Raw genomic sequence first — 27,381 nt, forward strand, 5'->3', positions numbered from 1 at the left:
AAACGTGTGTGCAACACCAGCCATGGATATCAAGGCCCACACGGCTGAGCAGCACTCTCCTGCGCAGTCCATGAGGGGTGGGCAGTGGTCCCTGCAGCCCTGCCCTTTCCAGCAGGTTCTGGTGCCAGCACTCACTCCCTTAAGCAGCTGTGGCCCAGGGGTCTGAGGGGTTGGCTCCAGTGCAGTGACAGTGAGACAGCAGGGTAGGGGCCATGTCACCCCACCACCAGGCTCCCTGCCACCTCAGCCCTCTCTGACCCGTGTGGCTCCTACAGGGCAGGGCACCCCGGCCCATCTGGGAAGGGTCCCTCCCTCCCGCAGAGAAGAGAAGCCAGGCAGGTGCTTGTCAGGTTTGAACGTTTATTGGGCGCCCCTGCAGGCCAGGCCTGAGCAAGGAGCCCGCCACACACAAGCTCACGGTCGACCTCACAACAGCCCTGTGAGGTAGGATGGCCCATCCCCTCTCACCCACAACCCGCGGGCTTGAGCCCTGCCCACCCGCTCCCGGGAGCAGGTGGCATGCAGTGCCCCCCACCCCCAGAACAGGTTCAAGCATGTTAGAAAATACAAAAGATTTGGTCCCAATTCACGCCCATCCGAGAGGTAAACCATCCATCGTCTCCACTGTTTGGAAAAGCAGGATATAATGAAATCAGATGGAAAAATCAGAAAGGATGTATCATTTGGAGTCTGCCAAGTTGTACCTGTTCTGTCCACCGTCCACCCTCCTCCTGCCTCTGCCTCGCCCCAGCAGGTCTCTGGGCCTGCAGGGGACACACGCTGATGTACAAACAGGCGGCCAGCAAACACCCCAAGTCCTCACCCAGCTCCTGGCGAGTGCGCGGTGTTCCCAGGACAAGCAACTGGGGTGCCCCGTGCTGCCCTCTGCTCCACTCTGCCAGGGACCCCATAGCGAGCAGCCCCACGCCTCACGGTGGAGGAAACCGAGAACCCAAAAGGGAAGAGTGGGTTTCACAATGGCCAATCTCGAGGCCACAAGCATGCCCTTCTTCGACCCAAGTGGGTCTCACTGCCAAACCTGAGCATTAGTGGGCGAGCTGTGAACACAAAACACGCATGTGCTTCTTTGGTTGCTGGGGTCAGGGCACCCCAGCTGCAGGCTCCGAGTCCTGGGGGTGGGACAGGGGGCTCTCTTGACTTTTATCTCCCCCTCTCCAGATGAGTGACACTTGCTCTGGCCGAACGAGAGCTGGGGTCCAATGTCCTCTCCAGCAGGAGATGCTGCAGTCGCAGCACCAGACTCCGCGGGGGCCTGGAGGATGTGCAGTCTGCCTGCCAGAACGCTCCGGCTGCTCTTCTGGAGACTTCGTGAGGCCACCAAAGTGACAGGCAGGGCACACACCTGCCGCCTGGGATGCCACTGGAGAGCTGCCACTGGAGAGGCTAAAGGCAGTCCCAGGGCTGTGGACTGAGCTTCAAGTCAGCCTGTCTTACAATCTCCCCACTTCTTCACAAGCCACTCAGGAATCTGGCTGAGACACACACAACAGCTCCCAAACCAGGCTCTACTGCTCAGCTCCCGTGGCTGCAGAGAGCTGCGGAGTGCCTGCCCACCCGAGCCTCCTGTGCAGAGCCAGGGCTTGAGGTATGGGAGGTTTCTTCCATCCTGCAGAAATGCAAAGGGGTGCTGCTGGGTGGACACAGATGCCCCGAGAACCACGGACGCTGCTGCCAGAGTGAAAGAGGAAAGGCACATCACACCTGGGGCAGGTGCTCGGGGCCCACGTGGCCCTGGGCTTGCAGTGCTCCCCAGAGCACTGACCTACGGGAGTAGCCCCTAGCGGGTGGGGCACAGCTGGGCCCCCCACCAAGGGAAAGCTCTGCGCTCCCCAGAGGAGCAGCCAGAAGCGCTCCTAAAGCACAAACAAAACCACACATTACTGAACAGGAGATGAAAAAGGAAGAGGTCATTTAATGACTCGGATGAGACCATGTCCTTCAGGCCTCCCAGATACCCCTTCGGGTCGCTGGCTGTCGGATGGGAGGGCTTCAAACATCGCAGCCCCCTGACCCCCAATTCCAGAACCCACAAGGAAAAAGTAAGAACTAAAGTCCTCCGTAGAAGAAATCCCAGATCGTCCAACTTGGAATTTAATGAGCAGAACAGGGAAGAAAGGTCCAGTGGTCTCCTCTGGTCCTGTGGAGGGGCCTGACCTGTCGGAGTACAGCCCCTCTCAGCGGGACCACGCCACAGTGACACCATGTGTCCATCTGTCTGCCTGTCGGCTGGTTGGCTGCGAGGCCTCTAGCGCTCCTAGCTGGCTTGGCACAAGAACGCATGCAGAGCAACCAGAGCTCAAGGGCCTCACCAGTTAATTTTGGCAAAAAGAGGAAGAAAAAAAAACAAACAACAAAAACCAAATATCCCCCAAAAGCTAAACTTTGTAAGCAGAATTAAAAGCCACTGAAGTGGAAACAATGTATTATCTCAGCAGTGAGAGTTCATTACAGCTACAGCTCTGTCTCTTTGTAAGTCTGGCCAGCCTGGCCCCAACTCAGGTCATAGTTCATTCACAGCAACTTGACCCCGAGCCCTCTCAGGAGCAGGTGTGCTCTGCTTCCAGGTTCAGAGTTCACAGGTCAGGCTCAGTCCGTCCGGAGGATCATGGGAGGGTGCTCGCTGTCCTCATCCAGCCGTAGGGCACCAGCCTCCTCCTCCAGACAGGCACCGCCCGCCGCTCCCAGGTCATCAGTGTAGGCTGGGGGGAAACGGGGGATCACCGCCAAGGCCTGGGGCTGCAGGACAGGCAGGCCCCAAACAGACACACCCCCACTGCCCCAGAAACTGACCGAGACATGCACACTACACACACACACACACACACCACCCCCACCCCCCATTCCGCCCCAGCAACCCCACCTGCGGCCCCTGCTGACACTCTGAATGTCATGGTACCCCTTCCAGCAAGGATACTCTAGTCCTGCTGGTCCAGTGGGTAAGCGCTGGGCTGTGAACTGCAGGGTCAGCAGTCCACAAGCACCAGCTGTGCCCCTCGGCAGAGATGAGGCTCTCTACTCCCACAGAGGAGGCATCCTATGGGGCACTGACTCCGCAGCAGTGGGAGCCGTGGTGGAGACTGGAGCCTCCTTGGGAGCAAGACCCAGAGACCTGCCTTCCTGAGACCAGGGCATCCCACAGGGCAGTGCTACTTGGTCCTGCAGGTGCTTGCTAAGGGCTGGTTCCTGGGAGCTGCTGCCAACCGAGGGCTGGGAGGTTTGAGCCGGGCCTGGGAGAGGCCTGCAGACCCACTCCCGTTAAGACTCGGGAGGAGCGATTTGGCAATTGAGTTCAAGGAGGCCTGGTCATGGACTCAGTAGTACTGTTGCTAATGGAGGGGAGGTGACTTGAACTCGCCAGCTGGCGCCAGGGGCAAAGATGTGGCTCTCTGCTCCCTCACAGGCAGCTCCAGGACTGAGGGCAGTTTTATTCTGTCTGGGGGGTTGCTGGGAGTCAGAACCGACTGGAAGACTCAGGGTTGGCTCATTTGTGTGTAATCAGTAAGGGTCCTGCCGCTCCAAGTGTTGGACACTCACGCCCAGCATTGAGTGCGTGCTGGTCAGCATGTTCAGCAGCTGAGGAGGTGGTGGCTCGAGTCTGTCCAGAGGCGCATCACAAGAATGGCCTGGCCATCTCTTTGAGAGACCACATCCTGCAGAGCAATACTCCTCGGATCCAAGTAGGATCCCTGGAAGTGGGGAGACTGCAGGACAGAGACTGGGTGGGGCCCTCAGCTGGTGCTGAAGCGGCGTAGCACGCCGCCCCTCGTGGGGGAACCTGCAGAGAGCAAGTCCTGGGCTGGGCGTGGGTTTGACCGGACTGCCTGGAGGCAGATGGCTCATGGTGGAGAGAAGTGCCTTGTGGCCTCTACCTGGGGGTGCAGCCCAGCGCTTGGAGGGACCCCGGGAGACCCCCGGCTGGGCGAGCAGACAGGTGGAGGGCAGAGACCCAAGACACAGCACTTTGTGGGGATGGAAACTCGGTACAAGTCTGGCTACTGAGCCTGAGCCACGATGGTTCTCTCCAAAACATACCCTGGACCCTTGACCCCGCTCCCACCCCCACCCCCCGAAAGCCTTGGGCCTGTGCAAAGTTGGCCAGGAGGGCAGGCTGGGTGCAGACAAAGAGAAAGCCAAGGACAAAGAGTAAAAGAGATGGCCGCCAGGGCCATTTACCTTCCAGGTGGGTGTCACACTCCTTACCAGGTCTGGTCGGGGATGGCGGCCCGTACGTGCCCTTGGCTGGGGCTGCGGTATATGGCGGGGTAACTAAGGGGCACACGGGGGACGCTGAGTCGAGGATCTCACTGGCCGTCTCCATGCTACCGTCTAACCTGGAGCAGGCAAGAGGAGGGACAGCGCTCGTGGGATGGGGACTCCCCCCTGGACACCCCACATTATCCTGGTTGTCTGTTTACACCAAGGTCAGCATGCAAAGTCTGGTGCAGTCAAGGTATGCGGACCAAGGGGCATGGTGAGGCCCCACAGGACACTGGGCTGGGGCCAGGGGGAGGGGAGAATCATGGTTGGCACCCCAAGGCTCTGCGGGGAGAGGGCTGGGGGGCCGCAGGGGGCGTGCAGACTCACTTGTGCTGCTTCATGAGGGTGCACTCACCCCCTTCCTGGGGGTCCAGGTTGTACATGTACAGGTACCCGTCGGATGCACCCACCAGCAGGCGGGGGATCTTCTGGATTCTGGGAGAAGAGAAAGGAGGTTTCAGGCTGGGCACCATCAGGATCTGAACTGGTACCTGGCCACAGCCTCACACCAGCAGGCGCTGCTCTGATGACTGCGGGCGGGTGGGCAGGCATGTTCCTCTAACGCGCTCTCTGCCTGTGCTTGTCTGACCGAGAGGACGCAGCCAGCTGGCCCATGGGACCACATGGGTGGGTCCAGGGGCCCATGACGTTCAGCGCCTGCACTTGGTGCTGGACAAGGCCTGGCTATGAGATACCCCTGCAGGAACCTCTCAGTGTGACGTGAGTGTGGGTTCTCATTCGTGCACCTCAGACTCCCACAGAGAACGAGCGGAAACGTGCTGCAGGGTGTGAGACCCGCGGTGGCCTCTCCTCCGAAAGAGGGCTACAGTGTCCAACGGGGCAGCGCCACTGGACACTCACGTGGCGAGCGAGCAGATGTTCTTGTGGCCGCAGAAAGGCAGGCGGACGGTGGCGAAGGCCCTTCCCTGGTTGAACATCTCGGTGACCTGGGAGGGCAGGTAGCTGGTGGAGGCCATGAGCACCTTCCCGAAGTAGCCGGTCCAGGTGGTGGGCTCCTCTTGTGGTCTGCAAAGACAGCCACTCAGAATGCAAAGCAACACACCTCGTGACAAGAGCCAGCCCTGGGCCTCCCACCGGACCACAGACCAGCCCTCCTGCCAGGAGAAGCAGGGTCCACTGCAGAGCACCTTCCCTGGGTCTCCCTCCCATCCCGTGTAGGCCTGTGGCAGGTGACTGATGTCATGACGGAGCATCTCAGTGGGCACCAATCACCAGCACTTCCCTGTTCCCAACAGCACAGCCAGTTCATGATCCCCTCTAGAACTTTCTACCATCCGGCTCCAGACTGTTTGTGCCAGGCTCAGCGCCTGCTGGCTGCTACTGCCTGCCTGGGCGGGGGCCGTCACCACCATACACTCAACAGGAGAGCAGCCCCAGCGCGGCTGACCTGCGAAGGGGCTTCAGAGTTTCTGGAGAAAGTCCAGTCTTTGAAAGCCACTGGAAGCCCCTCGACGGGGGGGGGGGGGCCCATGGAATCCTCCCACACCCCTGCAGCCGGGCAGTCCTATTATGAGTCAGATGAGGACGTGACCACAAGGCTGGCTGACAACCGAGGAGCGTCAGTGTCTCCGTGGGAAAAAGGCCTGGCCGCCTGCTCCTGCACCGACGACAAGCCTACGACACCCGTGGGCCGGGGAACGATCCCCCCCATCCCCCCACCCCCGGCAACCCACTCACTCACTTCTCCTTCACCGTCTCCAGCTTGAAGATGTGCACGGTCTCCGTGTTGCTGGACGCCGAGAGGAACATGCCGTCCATGCTGAAGGCCAGGGAGCAGATGCTGACGCACCTGGGGGCGGGGTCAGGACTGTCACTGGAGAGACAGGGACGGCACGCCCCCCAGCAGGCAGATGGAGGTCTACAGACAGATGCCCTCTTCATGCCTGTCTGGCTAGGCCCTTCCCCAGAGCAGCGTGAGGGAGAACGTGTCCCGTCACACCACACAGGAGGGCTTAGCACTGCTGGGCCCCCCACTGCTCTGCAGCGGTGCACACACTGGGGTATCGAGACCCCAATCTTGCCATTTCTAGCTGAGCTTGAGGACCTCAGGGTGGAAACCCAGGCCCGGAGGAGGGCACGGGACAGGAGCAAAAGGAAAGTAAACACCAGAAAGACTCGGGGCCAGGGAAGCCCCACAGATGGCAGGTGGACGCACTGGAGGGCTGAGAAGAGGCTGGCTCTGCAGACAGGTGGCACGTCTCCCAGGGGAGGGGCAGGAGTGGGCTCCAGAAGCCACACCTGACTGAGTGGCTTTGCCTTTCTGCTTCAGGTGGGATCGGGGCTCGGTGAGGTCAGGATGCTGAGCTAGCTGGCACTAGAGGGCACACCAAGGTTCTGCGGGCCAGCCAGCAGAGGCATCAGAATGAGCCCATGGGCAGTCAGGGCACCCCTACGGTGCCTTTCCACTTGGTGAGGAGGAGCCCAGGCCTGGTCATTGCTGATGGGGTGTGGGGGCGTGCATGTGGCCGCTCACAAGCTGTGGCCAGAGAACGTGGGAAAGTGCGTGCTTGTCCGCCATCAGCTGGATGGACACTGGCTACACGTGTTTAAAACGCCCCTCTACGTCTGTGGCCAGTTTCGGTCTTTCCTGACCATCAGGGCAGGATCAACTGTGTGGACCTTCACCTGCAGTGTCCTCCTCATTCTCTGAGGTCCTCCTGGCTCGGTGGCAGATAACCCACACCCTCAGCCCACCCATCCACCCTGCAGCCCCCCAACCTCCCAGTGCCGGCCAGACCTCTTCACGCCTCTCCGGAATTCAAAGAGCTTCTGTCCCTCAGGGATGGAGAAGACCCGGATCACGGTGCCCTGGAGAGAGTGAGTGAGACTGACGCCAGCTGTCAACATATGCTGTAGGCCAATCTCGGAGGGGCCAGGAGTCAGTGATGGACCCCGCAACTAAGCAATCCCCCTGCTCTCTGCTCCCAGCCAAGGTGCACGCCACTGAAAGCATAGTGCAAGGCAGGAGACGTCTTCTGAGAAAGGGAGGCTCCAGAAGATGGAGGCCAGGCATGAGGCCAGCCACGCCCACAGCAGCTCTGGCGACTGGAAGCCCAGGTTTGCTTTTAGGCAAATTAGGAGCACATCCCGTAACTTTGGGATCTATCCACCCCCCCCACCTCCCCCCCCCGCACGTTACATGTAGGCATGGGCTCCACGTGTTCCCTCCCAAGTTCCCTGTGCCGAGGCCGTGCCCACTGGCCCTGCTCAGCAGGACTCACCTTCTCTGAAGCAGTGGCAAGCTTGGTCCCACTCGCGTCAAAGGCCAGTGCTGCCAGGGGGCTGTCGTGGGCCGGGATCATGTTTGCAGCTCTCTACCGAGATGACAGGGACAGAGGTCAGTATCTGTGGCGGAGGTGTCACCCCAGCAGGTGGTGACTGAGCACTGTCACTCTGTCAGCACAGGCCAGGGTCAGAGAGCGGGCTGAGGACCTGCTGCAGAAACCCTGAAGCAGGGGCCAACTTGCTTGGCCACTCACTCCCAGAGGGCAGCCTGCCTGCTGCCCTTGTCCAGGGGCCAGCAAGCGCAAGGGTCTCACCAGGTTGACAGTGTCGAAGACCTGCACCTCCCCGATGGTGGCGCTCCCAGGGTAAGCCAGGTAGCAGTTGTCATTGCTGATGGACAGTGCACACAAGCCTGCCAGGGACAGAGGGGAGACCGGAACTCAGCCGGGTGGGGTGGGGGCGGCGCAGCAACCACAGGCGCTCTGACCCTGTCCACCTCAGGCGAGAAGAGCCCCCCTAAACTCTTCAAGGAAACCAACCCCCCCATCCACTGTCCTTGGAAAAGGCTCATTGCTCTCCTGAGGAGCGGCTACTGGGCTTGAACTGCCGACCTTATGGGAGCAGTGCAGTGCTGACCCCACAGTGCCGCCAGGGCTCCTTACAACAAAGGAGCCAGGAAAGAGCTCGTTGCTCCATCAGGTGACCCCACTCCCAGCTCCTGGCGGGTCAGAGTAGGACTGTGCCCCATGGGCCTCCCTGCCAAGGCCCTTCTGGTGACACAGCCCAGTGTGCAGATGGCCTGCACGGCCCAAGGCCGTGGCTGCATTAAGAACGGGGCAAAGGTCTCTGGCTTGACCTGATTGTCACCTCACACCTGGAAGTGCATCAAACCAGTGACTTTACGTGGTCACGAGACCAGCATCAGGTGGAGTGTTACCTTAGCCCCAGATCCGTGGGAGCTGAGAAACACTCCCTATGCCACCCATGGGAGCCCACTGTCTCCCCAGTACAGGCACAGCTTTCTGAGCTTGCTTCCCCGCCACAGAGACAAACACTGCGGAGTCCACTGGCAAGGCACCCACCTGCAGGGTTGGGGGGCGTCTCGCGGATGGTGTGCAGCACCTTCATGTCCCGGATGTTGTGTATGTACAGTGACTCCTCCAGGCACACGATCAGCCTCTGCACAGACAGACGGGGTGGCCGTCAGTCCCCAGGCCCAGGTGAACCCACCCAGGGCCTTCCAGGGCGGGGCTGCTGTCAGCCAGGCACAGCCTCGGAAACCAGACTGCCACTCACCAGGGATATGGAGTGGGGGGTGAGACAAGGAAAGGTCAATTAGAAAATTAAATGAAGAACTTTATGAAAAATCGAAAAAGGTCCCTAACAGTTTTTTTAAAGCAACATTTATGAAACGAAATGAAAACAAGGTGACAATGCCACTATCGCCCAACCAGGCAGAACGGCCCCAGGGGTGGGCGGGCAGAGCGTCCTCTGAGGCGGTTTCACCCCTCGGGCTTGTGACCAAGCACGCTGTGCCCCCAGCGCCCTGGGAGGGCTGGCCCGTGAGCCAGACTCTCTGAGGACAGGGGATGGAGATGGGGCTCCTCGCACCTCAAGACGTCTATGTACCAAGGACGGATATGAACCAGCCACTTGAGGGGCAGGGGTGGGGGAGAAGAGGGGGATGGGCACGCACCTGCCGGTTGAGCTTCACGGCCAGGATGGTGTTGGAGTAGCTGTAGTTGCAGATCTCCGTGCCCTTCTTGAAGTGGCACACCTTGAGCTTCCGGGGCGCCTTGAGGCTGACGATGGCCACCAGGCTGCTGGAGAAGAGCCGCTCCACGATGCACACGTCTTCGGTGTCGCCTGGGGGCAGGGCACACGTGTCACTGGGCTGGCCCACCTTGGGGACCACTGCCGACTGGGCCCATCACTCAAGATAGAAACCCACCTGTCCTGCTCACAGCTGTGGCCCCGGCTTGTCCAACAGCACCTGAGAGCTGGCAGACCCCATGTTCCTTCAATGAACCCCCTTCCCAGCCTTGCTCTCCTTACACAGGAATGGGGGAGGGCAAGTGGTAGGTACCCGCCTCCCCCGAGGATGCTGCACTGTGGACCATCCTGGGGCTGCATCAGACGGCCGGTGGAAGGAGCCCGGGTGCCATTGAGGCCCCGAGTGCCACAGCAGCCCGTCGAGTCAGAGCGGGGCTGCCCATGAAAGCTCCTGGGCTGTCACCACCTGGAGCAGATCACCAGCTCTCCCCGAGGAGCTGCCAACCTATGGGGCAGCGGCAGAGGGGAGGAGACCTGGTCACACGGGGTCACCAGAGTGCAGATGGGCTCAACACCCGAGGGCGGCGACAGCCGGGAGACACGAGGCCCGGTGCAGGCTGGGGCAATGCAGGCACACCTTGCTTACCGCGCGCCACCAGGCTTTATTGCATTGCCCAGCTGTCATTTTGCTGATCCACAAAAGGAAGGTCTGTGCACCGCCTGCCCCACTGAGCAAGCGTGCCGGTGCCCATTTCTCATGCCCGTGCTCGCTTTCCGTCTCTGGGCTACACGCTGGACACTCATCATGGAGCTGTCACTTCAGACGGCTGCCTGGTGTCAGTCTCGCCTTCCTACATGCTGGGAAGCCCAAAGGCTTCCGGTGAAGTCTGGCTGCGCGGCTTGTGGCGTCCCGAGAGCCAGTCCTGCTCAGCACCATGGGCGGCAGCCGGCTAGTGTCCATGATGGCGTTGCTATGGCAATTGGGCAGTGTCCTTTCCCGATTTTAAACCACACAGACTCTCTCTCTCTCCTGGTCTGACAGCTGCCTCCATGGACGGTGCCGCATGAACACAGTGGAACCTTCTGGAATTCCCTTTCTTTGCAGTGCTAGCCATCATTTACTACTTGAAGGAAGTTCTAGGACAGACAAAACTCATCGACAGCAGGAAAAACCCAGACCACTGGTTGCCTCTTGAGGAGTGGGAGGGCAGCAGGCCCAAGGAGCTCTCCGGTTACACTTATGCGGACGTACAAACGTTCCTTCGCTCTGTGCATGTGACCGGCTGTGACTTCCACCTCCGAGGACAAAGGTGAAGCACTCGACTCTAGCAGTCTTTTCTCCACAGCCGCCCTTCACCTCTCGCCATTCACCTTCAAGTGTTGGGACTGGGGCAGGAGCAGACATTTCACCGAAAAAACCCTCAGCCAGTTCGCACGCACGCACGCACGCACGCGCACACGGAGCTGCTCCTGGTGATCAGTCACTAGAGGTGCAAATTAACAAGGAGCTGCCAGCTGGCCCCCCGCAAACCAGGCCCTGCTCAACAAGGAGAAAAGTGCACGCGCTGCCAGGGCTGAGGCGGCGGGCACGTACACATGCTGGTGGCTGCTGAAATGGACCTGCCCCTGCCGCACCTGTCCTCCGCTTCCCCAGAAACCCGTCAGCACGACACGGCGCACCCACGCTCACTGCAGCGGTCTTCGCAGAGGCCATCAGGGCCCAACACGGGATGAACAGACAAGCTGTGGTGCGGATGCCCCTCGAGTGCTATGCCAACATAAAGCAGGGCAGCAAGTCCACGGAGCATCGTACAGCAAGGATGGGCCTGCAGGTCGCTCCACGGAGTGAAGGCAGCCGACCGATCCAGGTACCGCTGCTGCAGCGCAAGCAGGCACTCGACTCATTCAGAAAGTGGGTGGATTGGGGGGGGGGTTATAGAATCAAGTGCCAATTCTGGTGGAAGGAACAGCTAAGCACACTCTCAGGAGGTCAGCCCACGTGTCCAGGGTCAAGGAAGTCACGGAGGTCTGAGAGTGAAGGACAACGCCGGTAAACGCTGGCAGGTGCACACCTGCCACCACAGTGCAGCCACCTCACATCTGTGAATGGTTCCAAGGTGGGAGGGTCTGGAAGCACACACTTGTGCAGGCATATCTGCCATTACAGCCATTGACACGAAAGTCCACAGGGGTAGAGTTACAGATACCTAGGCAGCAGACGGAGGCCCAGGGCTGGATGCTCCGGGCCATAGCCCTGGGGTTACTGGAGCTACCTGGCCCCACACAGTTGATAAAAGATACTGCTTCCTGCCATCCCAGCTTGAGGGCTCAAATCTGGGGTCTGAAAAGCTTGAGTGGCCACCTAAGATACAACTAGTGGTCTCTCTGCATCCGGAACAAAGGAAGCTATTCGTCCACGGGACTAAAGGCCAGTGTGGGGCCCAGCCTGAGACCAGGACTAGAGGTGCCTGTTTGAACCCACCAGCCACTCGGAGGGAGAAAGACCAGGCTTTCTACTCCCATCAAGAGGGACAGTTCCACCCTGTCCTGTGGGGCCCCTAGGAGTTGGACTGAGCATCGTGGCAGTTTGGTTTGAAAGGCTGGTGATGGTGCCCACAGCTCCGACGTCATCAGATACGGGTGGGAGGAAAACAAAGACTGAGATGAAAATTCATCAAGAAGCCCAGATTTAATGGACCGACAGAGCCTGGAGGAGCCACCTGGAGGCCTCCTGGAGCCACCGTGCAACCTACACGGAGGTGACACACTCCCACCCAGGACTGCAACTCTGTACGTCATATACCCCCGAGCACAGGGAAGGCAGGGAGGGGTAGGATGGAAGCCCACGTCACACAACAGTCTGTGCCCAGTCTGTCGCAAGGAATCCTTCACCCACAATATACACAGCCTGATACACACACACACAGGAAACCTCCACACCTGGTGCCCCCGACTCTGCAGGTGCGTTAAGAGCCATTTGTGGTAAGAAATGATAAAGACATCAGGCTTTATTCCATTCAACACCTTTGAAAAGAAGGATGCCCAAAGCCAGTCACCAACTTCACACAAATGGGGTAGTCTTTACCCGCGGGAGCCAGGTGGAGGCGAGTCAAGACCTGACAGCCCAACGCTGGCTTTCCAACACCAGGAGGAAGGCTTTCCGGGTTCACGACAGACATAGGGAGGTGGACAGACAGGCTGACAAGCAGGTACTGCTGCCCAGCCCTGTGTCAACCCCCTGGCTGCTGGGCTCATGGCCAGTTAGTGCACGCTCTCCTGACCAGAGGTGCTCACTGGCTGTCTGTCAGCAGCACGCGGCCAGGCCTCTCTGCCCTCTCAGTCGGGAACCTCTGATGGAGCCTGTCCACTTCAAGCAACCCAGCTGGTACCCGCCGTACCAGTGACATATCAGCAACCAGCCACCACCATTCAACACTGCCAGTCACCACGGCAACCACTGAATCGCACAATTCAGGCCCGTCCTTGGACAGACTCCATCATTGTTTCCCGCTCAGCTATGTCAAATGGCACCCTTCTCCCAGAGGTGCCACCCAGTTCTGAAGCACTGCCCCGTGGCCCACTGGACTGTGACATGCAGGCACACGGACGGAAGGACAGACGGATGGATGGACGGGCACACACATACACCGTCGTTAGAGGAGGAGCTGTCTGAGAAGAGGACCAGTCTCAGGGCCAGGAAGAAGCGGGAGAGGACAAGAGAGGGTTCTCAAAGGTCCCCTGAAGGCGAGGCAGAGAGGAGCAGGGGTTGGGGGTGGAGTGGCGGGGACCTGCAGAGCCCTCAGCCCTGCCAGTCGGGGAAGGCCAGAACATCAAGGGTCCGGCACCAGAAATGACATTTCACCCGCACCCTCTTATGGCAACCTGTTGCACGCAGTGCTGACGCCCAGTGCTGCCCGGGCTCAAACCACCAACCTCTGTGAGTAGAACGAAACCACGCACGACCCAGAGACCCTTCCTCTCAGCTAACCAGCGGCCACGGGCTCCTGACCCCGGTGGCTGTTACAGGGAGAGACACAGCATGGTCTGCTTCTTCCCGAGTGGTATGTGGTGGTGTTACTCAGACTCACAGCAACCCCACCAACAATCACACCCATCACAAAGTGGACCAAGACAGGACCGGCCTTTTCCCTGGAGACGACATGACGACGGCAAACAAGTATAGGAAAACACGTCCAACAAGATGAGCCACAAGATCGGGCCATGGGAGGTAGCCCAGGAGGCGCATGCATGTGTGGGGAGAAGCAGCTCTCATCCGTGTCCACAGCCCATGGCTGAGTCCTGAGAGGTGGCGAGGGCACGTGGCCAGGCCCAACTCCTCCCTCCAGCCTTACCACTCTGGCCACTGGCCCCTGCTCCCTGGGCACTCGCTTCTCTCGGGTAGAGAGGTCATTGCGATGACCACAGACCCAGAGCAGTCTGTCAGTCAGGGCAGATGTGTCATGTGTGTGGACGGTGACCACCCTCCAGGGCAGCCTGGGGCTATGAAGCCCCACAGGAGCAGACTCCCTCATCTGTGTCCCAAGGAGCGGCTATCCAGTTCAAACCACCAACCTTTGGATTGGCAGGGTGGCATTTAACCCACTGCACCGTGGGGTTCTGCTGTCCCCACCCCTCTGACACAGAGCATATGCAGTGCCACAGCAGGTCAAGCCAGACAGGAGAGCACTTGCTGGGGCTGGAGGCCTTTCTCTGTGACCGAGCCCCGCCCCCCCCCCCCCGCCATGGTTTCAGTGCTATTGAGGAGGAGGGGGCCCGATGATGGGGGCCCAGCGTGCTGTGTATCTAAAGACAGCCCACATGTCAGAGTTATTTCCAGATGGGCACCTGTATGTATGCAGGTGAACAGAAAATGACCTGTAAGAACGTCATCAAACCGGTCCCCACCGCCGCCTCCTGGCGAGCTGAGGATGGAAGAGGAGGGTGGGTCAGGGGGCATCTGGGCTGTAGCATCATGTCTGAACACAAGAATGCACACACTCAAGTACGACTTGTTTGTTTTAAGAGGGGGAAAATAACAAAGCAAACACTTACTGCATTCATAGATCTGCTCCAGCTTATCCACAGAGGAGAGGGAGAAAAACTTATAACCGGATTTACTGCCAACCGCCAAGGACCTGCAAAAGAGCCAAACACAAAGGATGAGTGGAGGTGCGCAGTGAGCGCGTGCAGCTGCCTTCTTGCCGCCCAGGCCCAACTGCCGCTAGCCAGAGCCATGCTGGTCGCTGCAATCCGGGTCCCAGGCAGGCGTGTGGCAGCCAGGTGGAACAGGGGCAAGGGGTGGGGAGTGGCCCAAGGAGACCCAACTCACAGCCAGGAGAAGTCTGGGCTGGTGAGCAATATTCTCATGTTACCTCTGACGACAGGAGGGGCTGGGCAAGGCAGTGTGTTACATCCATGGATGGTCCCCAGCCCCACTAGAGGACCTCCCAGGAACTCCGGAGAAGGGCCACACAGTCCCAGCCAGACTTCACCTACAGCCATCATCAGTGCCGACTCACAGGGACCTGACAGGACTGGGTACAACTGTCCCCGTGGGTGTCCGAGGCCGTAACTCGACAGGGGCAGAATGCCCTATCATTCTCCAAGGAGTGGTTGGTGGTTTTGAACTGCTGACCTTGTGGTTTACAGTCTAACGAGTGACCCGCTGCGCCACCAGGGAGGGCTGCTGTGGCTACACAGCAGGGCCTGTGAGAGTCAGTCGCTGGGCAGGTCGGCCTGGGTCCGAGAAGGAAAAGGCAGCGCTTTCCCACTTGTGGGCTGCAAGGGCTGCACCCTGTCACAGGCGAGTTCTGGCCCCGCAGTCACGGGGTGGTGTCCCGCGCCCAGATCTGTAGTCCATCCCTGCAGGCCTTCCCAGCAGTGCAGGGAAACACCGGGGCTCCCAAAGCCAACCTGGACTCTGGACTCAGAAGACCATGCTGTTGGCTTCACGGGAAAAAGGCAGAGGTTCCCTGGAGAACCGTGTTCACCACCCTGTGACAGCCCAGCTGTTGCTGAGTGGGGGTACCCCAGCACAGGCATGCAGAGACACTGCAGGAAGGATGTGGTCACCCGCAGACTACTACTTTCCAGAATCTGACTGGCCAAGGAAAACAAGGGCACAAAGAAGGCAGGAAAGAAAAACAAACAAAACCCAAACCAGATCTCCTGGCTGGAGCAAGAGGGAGAGGGGGAGAGTGTGGCTAACCGTCTCCATGGACGTCTGCCTCCCTCGCTGCGACCAGGACGGACGGTGCTCTGCTACCACACACCAAACTTTCCACTCACAGATTTCCTTATGAAAGAATCTTGATCAAAAGAGGGAAAGGCAGACCAGAGTTCAAATGGTCATGGAATCCAGACTTCATGGAGAAGGCCTGAGATCATCTTTAAAGGCCAATCAGAAATATTCCCTGAAGTCTTCTTAAACCTCAACAGCAGTTTGCATCACAACCAGCAAGAGATGCCTGCCACAAACACTGCATTGGGGTCAAAGTGGCAACTGGAAAGCCTAGATAGGAACCTGAGGGGAGGGGCATTTACATCCTCTCAGAAAAGGAAGGGTGGGAGTGGCTACATGACCCACTAAGTGTCATCAAAGCCCCCACCCTGTCCATACAGGAATGCCTGAACTGTGCAGACTCCTAACAGCAGGAGGACGTTTTAAAGAAAACCAGACAGAATGGCAGAATGAATACAGTGGGAAACGGTGGGAGTGGAGACTGGGCAGCCCGGACAGGGCCCAGGGAGGCTGATGGTCCACACTGAGGCCCGGCAGAAAACTGAGGGCTGGCGGAACAGTCACTTAGCCAGGATCAATGTGAGACACACCCCCAATCACTCCATACACCTATTGGAGGAACAGATGTCAAGACGGGGGTCACAGGAGCACGCTAGCTTCTAAACGACCTGGGCTCAGCTTGGGAGAGGACCGCCACACAGCTGCAGCTCCATCACTCTCCTGCACACGCACTTCACCATCTCCAGTTGACAGCCATCAAGTGCATTATGCACCACCTTCCACAAATACTGTGAAAAGTAACAGACACGAGGGCCAACAAAACACCAGGCTATCCAGGAAGGCTAAAAAGAAAATCTAGACCTCTTGAGAAGTTAGCAAATTTAGACCTCTTGGGAACATGGGGCTCAAGACACCACGGTCCAGATAACTAAGGGTCACCACTTCAGGCACTAAGCACCCCACCACCCTTCTGGAGGGAATATTGCTGTCAAAATGGTCTACCTTCTTAGTCTTAAACCCCCAAATGATCCAAACCCCTCGATTCCGACCCACAGAACAGAAGAGACTGCCCCACGAGGTTTCTGAGACGGTCAGTCTTTCTGGACGCAGATGGTCTCACCAGCTCAGCTGGTGGGTTTCAACTCAAACCATGGCCACCAAGTGGATTTGGACCCACAGGGACTCGGAGAGACAACAACCAGTCTCATCTTTCTTCTGCCGGTGGGCTCCAACGGCTGGCCTTCTGGGTTGGCAGCCAAGCACTGCACTGTGGTGCCACCAGGGCTCCCTGCTTCAAACACACCATCCAAGCCCATTGCCATCAGTTGGTGCCAGCTCACAGCAATGGCACAGGACCTGCTGCTTGAGTTTCTGAGACTAAGTGTATGCAGCTGGTGGTTTTGAGCTGTGGACCTTTCAGATCAGAGCCCAAGTAACCTCTAGGCCACCAGGGCTCCTTTCTTCAAACAAAGGGACGACCAATTCTCTCTCCCCCGAACTTGACACCACCACATGATTGTTAGTGACCAGGGACAGTGGTCCTCTCTGGCCCCTCAGAGGGTCCCGGCACCGAATGGCCAGTCTGGGGTGCGCCATCTTTTTGTATCTTTCGTTTGGTTGACAGCTGCCACTTTCCCTGGCACCTGTTATGTCTACTTTCTAACTCACTGTGGACTTGGGATTCGCATCCCCGAGCTCATCAGCCGCATCCGTATAAAGCAGCCTCTCTCCCAGGAGCAAACTCATGAACCTCAGCACCAGTCCTGCGGGAGCCTCAGGGTGCAGGTGGGGAAGCACAGAGCTGCCCACCAAGGGTCAGTGGTTTGAACCCACCAGTCTCGCTCCTAGGGAGGGAAATGAAGCCATCTGCTTACGGCAAGACAGACCTCCCTCAGAAGCCCCAGGGCACAGTTCTGCTGTTTACAGGGTCTGATGGGGATCGCTCACAGGCCCAGTCTTACTGGCCAGGCTTCCCATAGGCAAGATGTGGTACCATGGGGTTTGTTGGCCAAGTCAGCTTCTCCCAGTGTTCAGAAATGGGCTGAGTGCAGAGGACAGTCTGTGTCTCAACTGGGACATCCCTCTGTAGCCCCTGGGGTGCCTCAGGAGAAAGGCCAGGGGCCTGCTTCCAAAAGGTGACAGCACAGGAAGCCTGGGGTGCACAGTTGCATTCCTGAGCCAGCATCCACTCTCATGAGTACAAGTACACCCCCCCCCCCCACACACACACACAGCCAGGAGTCATGCTGCATCCAGGCCAGTGGGTTGAGCAGTTGCTGAGCTGGTCCCTGGCTCCTGGCCACTCCATCCACAACCCAAACTACCGCTGCAGTCTGCCAAGTTCCACCCCCATGACTGGCTGCAGAGCGCCAGGCCTTGCTTCCTGGTCTGTGCCAGTGTGCAAGCTCTGCAGAAGCTTCCCTGACAGAGGTGTGCATAGCATAGCATGGCATGGCATGTGCATACACTTCCCCTGCCAAGGCAGACTGTTTACCATGTTGGTTGATACTGGCTCTTATCTGCTCAAACATACTGAACGGTCTAAACAGCAATGTGGTCCTCCCACAGCAGGCTTGCTCCCGGCAGATGTTCATCAACATCTGATCTGACCACCCAACATTTACTGTTTCAAGTCAACACCTGGGATTGGCTGTGAAAAGGGGGGGACCTTGACAAGGGAGATGTCTCCTTCCTCACTCCCACCCCTGACCCCAGCCTCTGGGCCAGCCTGAGTGTCCTCTCCAGAGCCTGGCCCTCAGGCTGCGCCAGGCAGGGGGGCAGGGCAATGACTCCTGAAGTACATGCTGAGCCAATCCTCTGTGCTCTGACCACACACACCCCTTTACCCACTGCCGGTGTCCAACTCCTGAACCTTGGGGACTCTGTGTTTGAAGCCAAGGTGGCACTGCTGCCTCTGCCCTGCTGGTTCCCATGGCTGTGGACTCTGTCTCCCCTTCGTCCCTGGTCCCACCTCTACTGACAGTTTATGGGGGCTGGGGGGGGGGTGTCCAAACAAAGGCCTATGTTTGAGCCACCACCTCTGACTCAAAGTTGGCGCCTCGTCTCCACTGAGCAGTCCATCTGGTGGCACAGATGGTGAGGCATGCCACTACTGACGAAGGAGTGGGCACCAGGAGCCCATCCAGAGGTGCCTTGCGAGAAAGGCTTGGCCATCAGGCCACAGCCTTGACAACCCCAGAGAGTGCAGGTCCACAGAGCATGGCTGGAGTAGCCAGGAGTCAGAATCAACATGACAGTCCGAGTCATTTCCACTCTGCTCTGCTGTTTCCCATCCAATCCACCAGCCATGTTGGCCTCCCTCCTCGTGAGGAGACAGCCATGTGGGTTGTGGGGCAGCCAGCACCTCAAAACAGCACCCATCTGAGATCAAGGAGGCCTACCCATTCCTATGACTCCTCCCCCAGCTTCCCTCTCTCCTCCACTCCCCTGGCCCCCAGCCCCACCTAAGGCCTTTCAGACTAAGGGCCGCCAACACAGAAGACACCTGTCCCCTCAACAGCATCCTCTCGAGCTGCCCTCTTAAGACCACTGCTCATACACATAGTATGGGTCATGCCAGTCCCTTCCTCCAGGCACATGGGTCACTGCTGGTAGACATAATCCTAAGTGACCCCTGCCAACCCTTGGGCCCCAAGGCAGAGTGACGAATCAAACCCACTGCCACCAAGTCCATTCCAGCTCCTCGAGACCCGGTGAAGGGTCTGAAATTCCCCATCTTGCCAGGGAAAAGCAGCCTCATCTTTCTCCCTCGGAGTGGCCGGTGGGTTTGAACAGCCCATTCCCCACGTGTCTGACCCACAGCCCATGGGGCTCCTTGACACTCAGGCTGAGGGGTCCATGAAAGCACCACCTCCCTGCATGGGGGCAGGGGATGGGGAAGAAGTTCTTAGAAGGGCGACTGTCACGCCAGACACGCTCTCCTCGTAGACAACTCTAACTCCACACACAGGTGCTCCAAAGTCAAACTCTCTCTGAAGCTCCCTCAGTAAGGGAGTGAAGAACAGGGGCTGCCGAATCAAAAGCCCTCCACAAGCTGGTGGTGCCCACCAGCAGCCTTCACTGCCTGCTCTTCCCACTGAAGCATGGGAGAGAGATGAGGCTGTCCACTCCCATTATCCTAAGGAGCAGTCCCCCTCTGTCTCACGGGTTGGCTGTCGGTCACAGCGATACCACGGTAGTGCGTCCTTCCACAGGAAACTCGATCAACATTCGGCCTCTGGGTTAAATTTCAAACTTCCAAAACTCTGCTGGACGATAAGCATTCCCAAGCCTTAGCCTCATCAAGAGGATTCTGGACTGTCTCCAGGAGAGGACCCCACCCTGCCGTTCCCATTCCCGGGGCCTCTGGCTGGGCTAGTTGAAAACATAACAGTAAAAAGAAAAATCAGTCTTCACACTTGTAGGACAAGAAGCCTGAGGGAAAACAAGGACACAAACACAACCCACAGTACTGAAGGGATGGTGTTATCAGGACCAGAAGAAACACCAACCAACCAACCAACCAATCAACCAACCAACGCAGTTTGTGCTGACTCAACAGGGACTCGGCAGGACAGGGTAGAAGTGCCCCGTGGGCTCACAAGACCATAACTCTTTGTGGGAGTAGAAAGCTTATCTTTCTCCTGAGGAGTGGCTGGTGGCAATGCCTACACCCTGGGCCACCAGAGCTCCCAGTAGCAGAAGAAAAGGTGGACAGAGGCAAAGGTGGAGGAATGCTGGGTGGGGAACTGCCTGTAGCTGGACATTTACAAGACAAAGCACAGTCAGCAACCACCAAAACAAAACAAAACAAAACTGCACAACAGACAACTCTCAAGGCCAGAGTAGGGCTGTCCAGGTTGTCATCTTAACAGATGCTGACTGCCTCAGGGCAGCTCCTGGGTCCAGACTCAAAGTTTATGGCCATCAAGTCAATTCCAACTCCCAGTGACCCTGCAGGGACAAGCCAGTAGCACCACTGTGGGGTTCTGAGGCTGTAACTCTTTGCTGGAGTAGAAAACCTGATCTTCCACTGCCCACTCGCAAATCAGCAGCCATGCCTCAACCACTGTGTCACCACATGCGGACTTCCAAAGGTTCGTGAGGAGAGCTCCACGGCTTCCAGAAGCCCCCTGGCTTCCTCTAAGTGAGTGGCTTTTAGCCTCCCCAGGGCATGCAGAATCCAGGCTGACATCTTGCTAAAACCATGCTCCTGGATGAAAGTCATTCCGGAGGTGGGAAGGATGACCTACAGGCCTTCCAAAAGGACCCTCTGGATTCCTTTCAAACAAATGACAAACTACAAGCATGTGACACAACACTCGCTTACTAGTTCTTGTGAATCCTGCTAGGACTACACCAATCTTTTGGGGGTAACTAACATTAGGACACTGAAGTCTGCCTCTGAGGTAGCAAAGTGGGGGTGGGGTGGGGGTACGGATTTCCAAATGTGAAGGGGTCTGATTTCAGGCCAAGCAGGGTAGAACCATCCTCCATGGGGACCTTGTCACAAGCCAACCACGGCCTTGCTTTGGTCCCAACTCCTCGCAACCCTACAGAACAGAGCACAACCCCCTTAGTGGGTTTTCCAGAGACTGTCAGTCTTTATGGGAGCAGAAAGCCCTCATCGTCCTCCTACGGAGCTGGCTGTTGTGTTTGAACTGACCTTCAGCTTGCAGCCCAACATGTTACCCCGTGTCCCAAGGCTCCTTGGGACCTTGGCAGCCTATGTGAATTAATAGCTCAAGCGATTGTTTGCCTAAATCAAATTTCCTTCCACCATAAAAAACGTGCGAGGAAAAGTCATGTGAACATGTCAGGGGAGTAGAAAATGCTTTAGGTAAGGCTCTCATTTATAAGTCATAAAAACTTTAATAACTCACACTGCTCATCTTTCTTAAAAGTATGCTAAAGTCTTTCTGTCTAGTCTATGCAGCCTTACAATAAATAATCCTACAGAAAAACCCAACCCCAAACTCACTGCCCCGGAGTCAGTTCTGACTCATGACAACCCCAGACAATCCTACAGAACACAGAACTGCCCTCCTCCCGCTCCCAAGCTCTCTCCTGCGTGGCTGGCAGATCCCACCTCCGGCCTTTCAGGCTCTCAGCCTCGGCGCCGCCAGGGCTGCCGTTTTCTTACTGGTGTCAGGAGCGTGGTGGTGGTGGTGCTGTGCGCTCTGTGCTCCAAGTGATGCAGACTCAGCAAACTGACAAGACAGAGTACAGCTGCCCCACAGGGTGCCCCAGGTGGTAATCTTTCCAGGGACAGATCACCAGGCCTTTCCTCCTCCTCCTGCAAACCCCGCAACTTTCAGTTCGCAGCTGGGACTTCAAGCATGAGAAGGGCTCCTATCCTCTACCCTCAACGAGATGGACTGGCACAGTGGCTGCAGCACTGGGCTCAAACAGAACCACCACGAGGATGGCACAAGACAATGCCTTGTACTGTTGTTCATATGGTCGCTCTACGTCCAAGACGACTCAACCGCACCCAACGAAAACCCGAACCACTGCTAGAGTCAATTCTGTATCATATAGGACGGATGAGAACTTCCCCCCAGGGCGCCCAAGGTTGTACCTCTTTAAAGGAGCAGACGGCTTCAACAATTCTCCCACGGAGCGGCTGGTGGATTTGAACCAGTGACCCTGCACCAAGCAGCCCAATGTGTAACCCACAGCTCCCAGGGCTCCGTAAGACGGTATCCATGCCAATGATGATCGCCCCAGCACCTTTTGCTGGGCTGGCTTTGGGGCACAGAGCACATGACAGCAGTGAGGTGGCTGCCATCATCATGCTGGTTTCTAAATTCACAGCGAGGAGACAGCCTGGGGTGGCCTCGGTAGGGCACCCAGGAGACAAGCCTGCAGAGTCCCTGTCCCTCTCGACTCTGCCCCCACCTGTGAGCAGCGCTGAGCTCCAGGCAGGGCTCTGGGCTTGTCTGAATGTCTTCCTGCAGCTCCAGTTCAAATCTGGTGGGTGGTCCATCAGCTCCTGCCAACCCTCAGTGCAGAACCACGACCTTCCACGGGTCCCACAAGGCTGGGGTTGCCTTAGAAGCACGGGCAAGGGCCCCCACCTTGGGCCTGGATGTCCCACACCCCATTTCCATTTTCAAAAAAACCCTCCCTTTTCACTGTGGATGCCAAGTACCACGGGCTCTGTGTAGCCAGGGGCCCACCTCTCCCCTCTTACATCACTTCCTGTTACTCACTCCCCAAGATGGCTCTCATCCCTTCCAGCCCCACAACTCATCCCTCCTCCTCCATGGAGGCCGCCCGGGCTCATCAGGGGTCAGGCAGGCTCTATAGACTATGGCTCAAAGCACCCGCGGGGGTGGGGAGAGGCGGAGGGGGCAGACAGCACCCCAAATCTTCAGACTGGCATCCAGGTCCTCTCTCTCCGGGCGGGGAGCCTGTGCCCTGAAGACTGGGCCGTACCCCTAGGCTCTCTCCCTAGGCCCGGGGGTCAGCATCGGCGCTATGGTCTCTTCCTGCCTGGAGAACACGGCCAAGTTACCTGTCACAAGAACAGCGGGGCAAGCAGCAGGGAAAGGGGCGCAGGCACGGGGCCTGACAGGTTAGGAGGGATGGGACGCGGACCTTGGAAAGGGGGTGGGGTGGGGGCGTGAGCAAAGGGAAGGAGCCCAACCTCCGGCCCCCGCCCCCCGTTCCCCAGGAGGAGCTCAGGGGAACCTCCATCTTCGGGCCCAACTTTGCCAGGAGTTAAAGCCAGGCTCAGACACGCTGAGGGGGGCGGTAGGGCACCTCTGTCTCCGTGTCGGGGGACAGGGCAGCGCCAGCGGGGGCCCCCGAGGACCCGCCCCCACCCGCCTCGGCCTCGGCCTCGGCTCGCGAGGCCCCGGCCGTTGACGCCGGACCCGCCGCCTGTCCTCCGACCCCGGCCTTACGTGTTGTCCTGGTTGAAGTTGGCGAAGAGCAGCTGGCCCGAGCCGGCCTCGCCGCTCTGACTGGCCAGGTTCATGGCTGGAGGAGGGGGAGGCGGCCGGGGCGCAGGAGCTGGGTGGTGGGTCGGGCTGCGCTCAGGGCCGGTGCCAGAACCCGCCGGCCACCGAGGTCGCCGCCACTCGCTGCTCCGGGACCAACCGCCGCCTCATCCCGGCCCCGCTCTTGTTTATGCTCCGGAGCCGGGGCTCCCAGCGCGCCTGCGTGGCCACGCCCCCGCGGCGCGCGGCGCCTCCTGCGCAGGCGCGCGGCGCAGGCCCCGCCCCTTCACCTCTGGCCTGCCTGGGTCCCGATAAACCACGCAGGCGTCGGGGCACGCTGGGCGCAGCCTGGGGGCGGGGCGGAGCGCCGCGCGTGCGCGTGCGCGCATCTAGGGCCGGCCCCTCGGGCATCTCAACCGGAGTAAGATGCCTGGTACCTGTCAACGTGCTGAAGATTTAGCTGCTCCCCAGTGGAGAATATTGTAGCTCCGTTTTGTAGATCTGAGAACCGAAGCTCAGACATGTTCTAGCAGGCGCCCTCAAACCACGGCCCGAGGGCCACATGCGGCCCGCCGAGGACATTTATCTGGCCTGCCTGGTGTTTTTGCCCCGTTTGATTTTTGACTTTAAAATAAAGTATGTGCAGTATGCATAGGAATTTGTTCATAGTTTTTTTTAACTATAGCCCGACCCTCCAACGGGTCTGAGGGATAGTGAACTGGCCCGTGTTTTAAAAGTTTGAGGACCCCTGAAAGACCGCACATTCAAAAATGTTTATAGCGGAGCCCTTTCCAAACAAACTTACTGTCTTGGAGTTGATGCCGACTCAGAGAGACCAGATAACACAGAGTAGAGCTGCCTCTTGTGGGTTCCCAAGACCGTCACTCTTTACGGGGGTCGAAAGCCTGGTCTTTCGCCCACGATGGTGCAGCTGCTGGGTTTGATCCACTGAGTTTGTGGATTACAGCCCAGTGCATAACCACAACACCACCGGAGCTGCTCTGTAGTAAGCCCTAGACCAGACAAAGACAGACAAAATGAACCACCCAGAGGAGAGAGAACATCAGCATGAGGTCACAATGTCCAAAGGAGTCACAGCTGCTTGGTTTATTAAGCACGGAAAACAAAGTTAATTCACCACAAAATCCGTTCTAGGGTAGAAAAACTCATGCACGGCCATCAAGCTCATTCCCACTCACAGGTCCCTGTAGGCCAGAGTAGAAAGGCCCCTGTAGGATTCCGAAGTGGTCAATTTCTAAGGGAACAGAAAGCCTCATCTTTCTTCTTCAGAGTGGATGGTGGGTTTGAACTGCTAACCTTGCTGTTAGCAGCCCCACACATAACTCACTGCCCCACTAGGACTATGCAGGGGAGAAAAGAGACCCCCCAAATTCAAATATAACTTATCGAAACCAAGACAATTTATCTGAATGAGGGAGCTCATCAGCATGAGACTACAATGTCAAATGATTTGCAGACCCCAAACCAAAACAAACTCACTGCCATCGTGTGGATTCTAAGTCATGTCCCAGTAGAACAGTGGAGAGCTGCCCTGTGAGTTAGTTTCTGGGACTGCCAAGATTGTAATTCTTTATGGGACTAGACAGCCACGTCTTTCTCCCGTTTAGAGAGACTTACCCACTGTCATCGAGTCGATTCTGATTCATAGTGGCCCTACAGAACTGCTCCTGTGAGTTTCTGATATTGTGACTCTTTCCAGAAGCAGAAAGCCTCCGTTTTCTCTCACAGAGCGGCTGGTGGTTTCGAACTGCCGATCTTGCCATTAGCAGCCCAACTTGTAACCACTGCAGAGACAGAGCCACTTATATTGCACAGGAGAGTGCAGGGGATGCTATCACGGACGTATGGTTGGCGGCAGAGTGACACGTTTCACTTGCAAGTGGATTGCCAGAAGCAGGAAAGGACCAAGACTTGGGAACTTACCCTGTTCTAGATGGATGGGCGCAGTGGGCTGGAACATAGCAAGGACTGCGAGGGTGGCAGGGACTGGGCACTGTTTCCTTGTGCCGTTCAAGGGATCACTCTACGTTGGAACAGACGTGATGGGATGGCACCCAACAGCAGTAACAGAAGAGAAACATACGTCTTCCCTATGTTCACTCTAGCCAGTTCACTAGCAGTATTCCCAGTGATGGGACTCTGTGCCTGTTTTTCATCGAGAGACATACGTCAGCATGCTCTGAGCTGCTTTATGTGTGATAACCCCAAACTGGAACCAGTCCAAAACATCCATCTGCATTAGAATGAATGAATAAATCATGACACTTTCATACCAACAAGCTACTGCACCGTGATGAGCCAGTCACGCCCAACAGGCATGACTGGGACATGCGGAGTAGTGCAGCCTGTACAAATCCATTCACGTGAAGTCTCAAGACAGGCCTCTTCAGGTGCACCTTTTTTTTTGTTGGGGGGAGGAGGGCAGGTGTTTCTGACTATGACTTTGAAAGTAAACCGCACAAATCCTAAGTGAAGCTTGATAAAAATGTTCATGTGTGTATTTCCATATGACCACCTACTGAAAGCAAGGCCTAGGGCAGCCCCAGCATCCCAGGTGGCTTTTCCCAGGTGTGGTATGGGTCGGGCTGCCAACTGCAAGGTCAGAAGTTGGAAACCGCCAGCTGCTGTTCAGGAGAAAGATGAGGCTTTCTACTCCCCTAAAGGGTTACAGCTTTGGAAACACAGGGGTAGCTCTACTCTACCCTGTAGTGTTGCTAGGAGTCAGAATTGACTGGATAGCAGTGAGTTTGAAGTTTTGATCTAAGATGCGCCTAACCCCCACGTCCCCCAACCGCTGTCAAGCTCCCTGCCATTGAGTCAATGCTGGCTCATAGTGACCCTATAGGACAGAGTAGATCTGTCCCTGTGGTACTGTAACTTTTTACTGGAGTAGAAAGCCCCGTATTTCTCCCATGGAGTGGCTGATGGTTTCAAACTGCTGACCTTGCAGTTAACAGCCCAACACCACTACGCCGCCAGGGCTCCTTGCACCTGGCCCAGGCCACGGTGTCTTTAGTGGCCTCCTATACCTGTGAAAACCTGACAGTGAATAAGAAAGACACGAGAAGAATGGATGCATTTGAATTATGGTGTGTGGCAGTTACATCATCTCCTGACAGTTTGAGCAAAAGGGTGGAGTCTGGCCTGTCAATCAGGTCGCAGCTTGAAGACCTCATTTGGATGCGTGCCAGAAATAAATAGCTCACTGGAGGCCAGACACACCCTCTCTGCTACACCTTCCTGCTGACAAGCCACATGGAGCTAAGCTGATGGCAGCCAGAGTCCTGGAGCTGGAGGGGCCACGTGGAGACCCACACCAGCACTGAGATGCGTCCACTGCCACTGGCTCCACTCCCAGCCTGTGATCTCCCTGCAGTCGGCGTCATTGCATGCATTGCGTGAGTCTGAAGAGGAATTCATAGACTGGTATCAGACATATGGGCTAATATAGGACTTTTGGACTTGATCTGGACTGGATTGAGCTGGGATGTTTTCTTTATATACAATTACTCTTTCATAGAAAGCTCTGTCTTCTACACAAATGAGTGTCTATGACTTTGTTTCTCTAGTCCACCCGGACTCACACTTGGTGTCAGTAAACGACACTGAAAACACCGTGGGAAAACCAGTCTGGCTCAGCAGCTCAGCTGGGATGACCCTTAGAAAGGAGGTGCCCTCCTTCATAATCAAAGCTCACCCCTCCCCCGGAGTCCTATACTCTTCCCCTCAGCTGGCACCTTGATTGGCGGGGTGTCCTACACAGGGGGAGGCATAACTTTCTGGCATCTTTAGTGAGCCCTGTCTTTATCAGTAAAGAGCCCTGGTAGTATAGTGGTTACGAGTTGGGCGGGGATATGCATGGTTGGCAGTTCAAAG

At 57.4% G+C, this 27,381-nt stretch overlaps 1 protein-coding gene across 2 annotated transcripts; it reads right to left on the bottom strand.

The window, feature by feature from the left end:
• Window positions 1-352: 352 nt before the first annotated feature.
• WIPI2 (WD repeat domain, phosphoinositide interacting 2) lies at window positions 353-23,705 on the bottom strand. 2 transcript variants are annotated; one of them, XM_075527574.1, is made up of 12 exons: window positions 23,449-23,705; window positions 14,350-14,432; window positions 9,221-9,390; window positions 8,607-8,703; window positions 7,839-7,936; window positions 7,521-7,613; window positions 7,037-7,107; window positions 5,981-6,088; window positions 5,140-5,304; window positions 4,606-4,713; window positions 4,222-4,352; window positions 353-2,720 (listed from the first exon to the last, which is right to left on the bottom strand). In XM_075527574.1, exons 1-12 carry the CDS (start codon window positions 23,520-23,522, stop codon window positions 2,608-2,610), a joined length of 1,311 nt encoding a protein of 436 aa, XP_075383689.1. In that variant the 5' UTR covers window positions 23,523-23,705; the 3' UTR covers window positions 353-2,607. The 2 variants fall into 2 exon arrangements, with proteins under 2 accessions (XP_075383689.1, XP_075383688.1); XM_075527573.1 differs by having other exon boundaries at window positions 4,195-4,352; window positions 23,449-23,704.
• Window positions 23,706-27,381: the final 3,676 nt, after the last annotated feature.

Source organism: Tenrec ecaudatus, chromosome 12 (genome assembly GCF_050624435.1).
Source record: "Tenrec ecaudatus isolate mTenEca1 chromosome 12, mTenEca1.hap1, whole genome shotgun sequence".
In the NCBI taxonomy this organism is placed as follows: domain Eukaryota; kingdom Metazoa; phylum Chordata; class Mammalia; order Afrosoricida; family Tenrecidae; genus Tenrec; species Tenrec ecaudatus.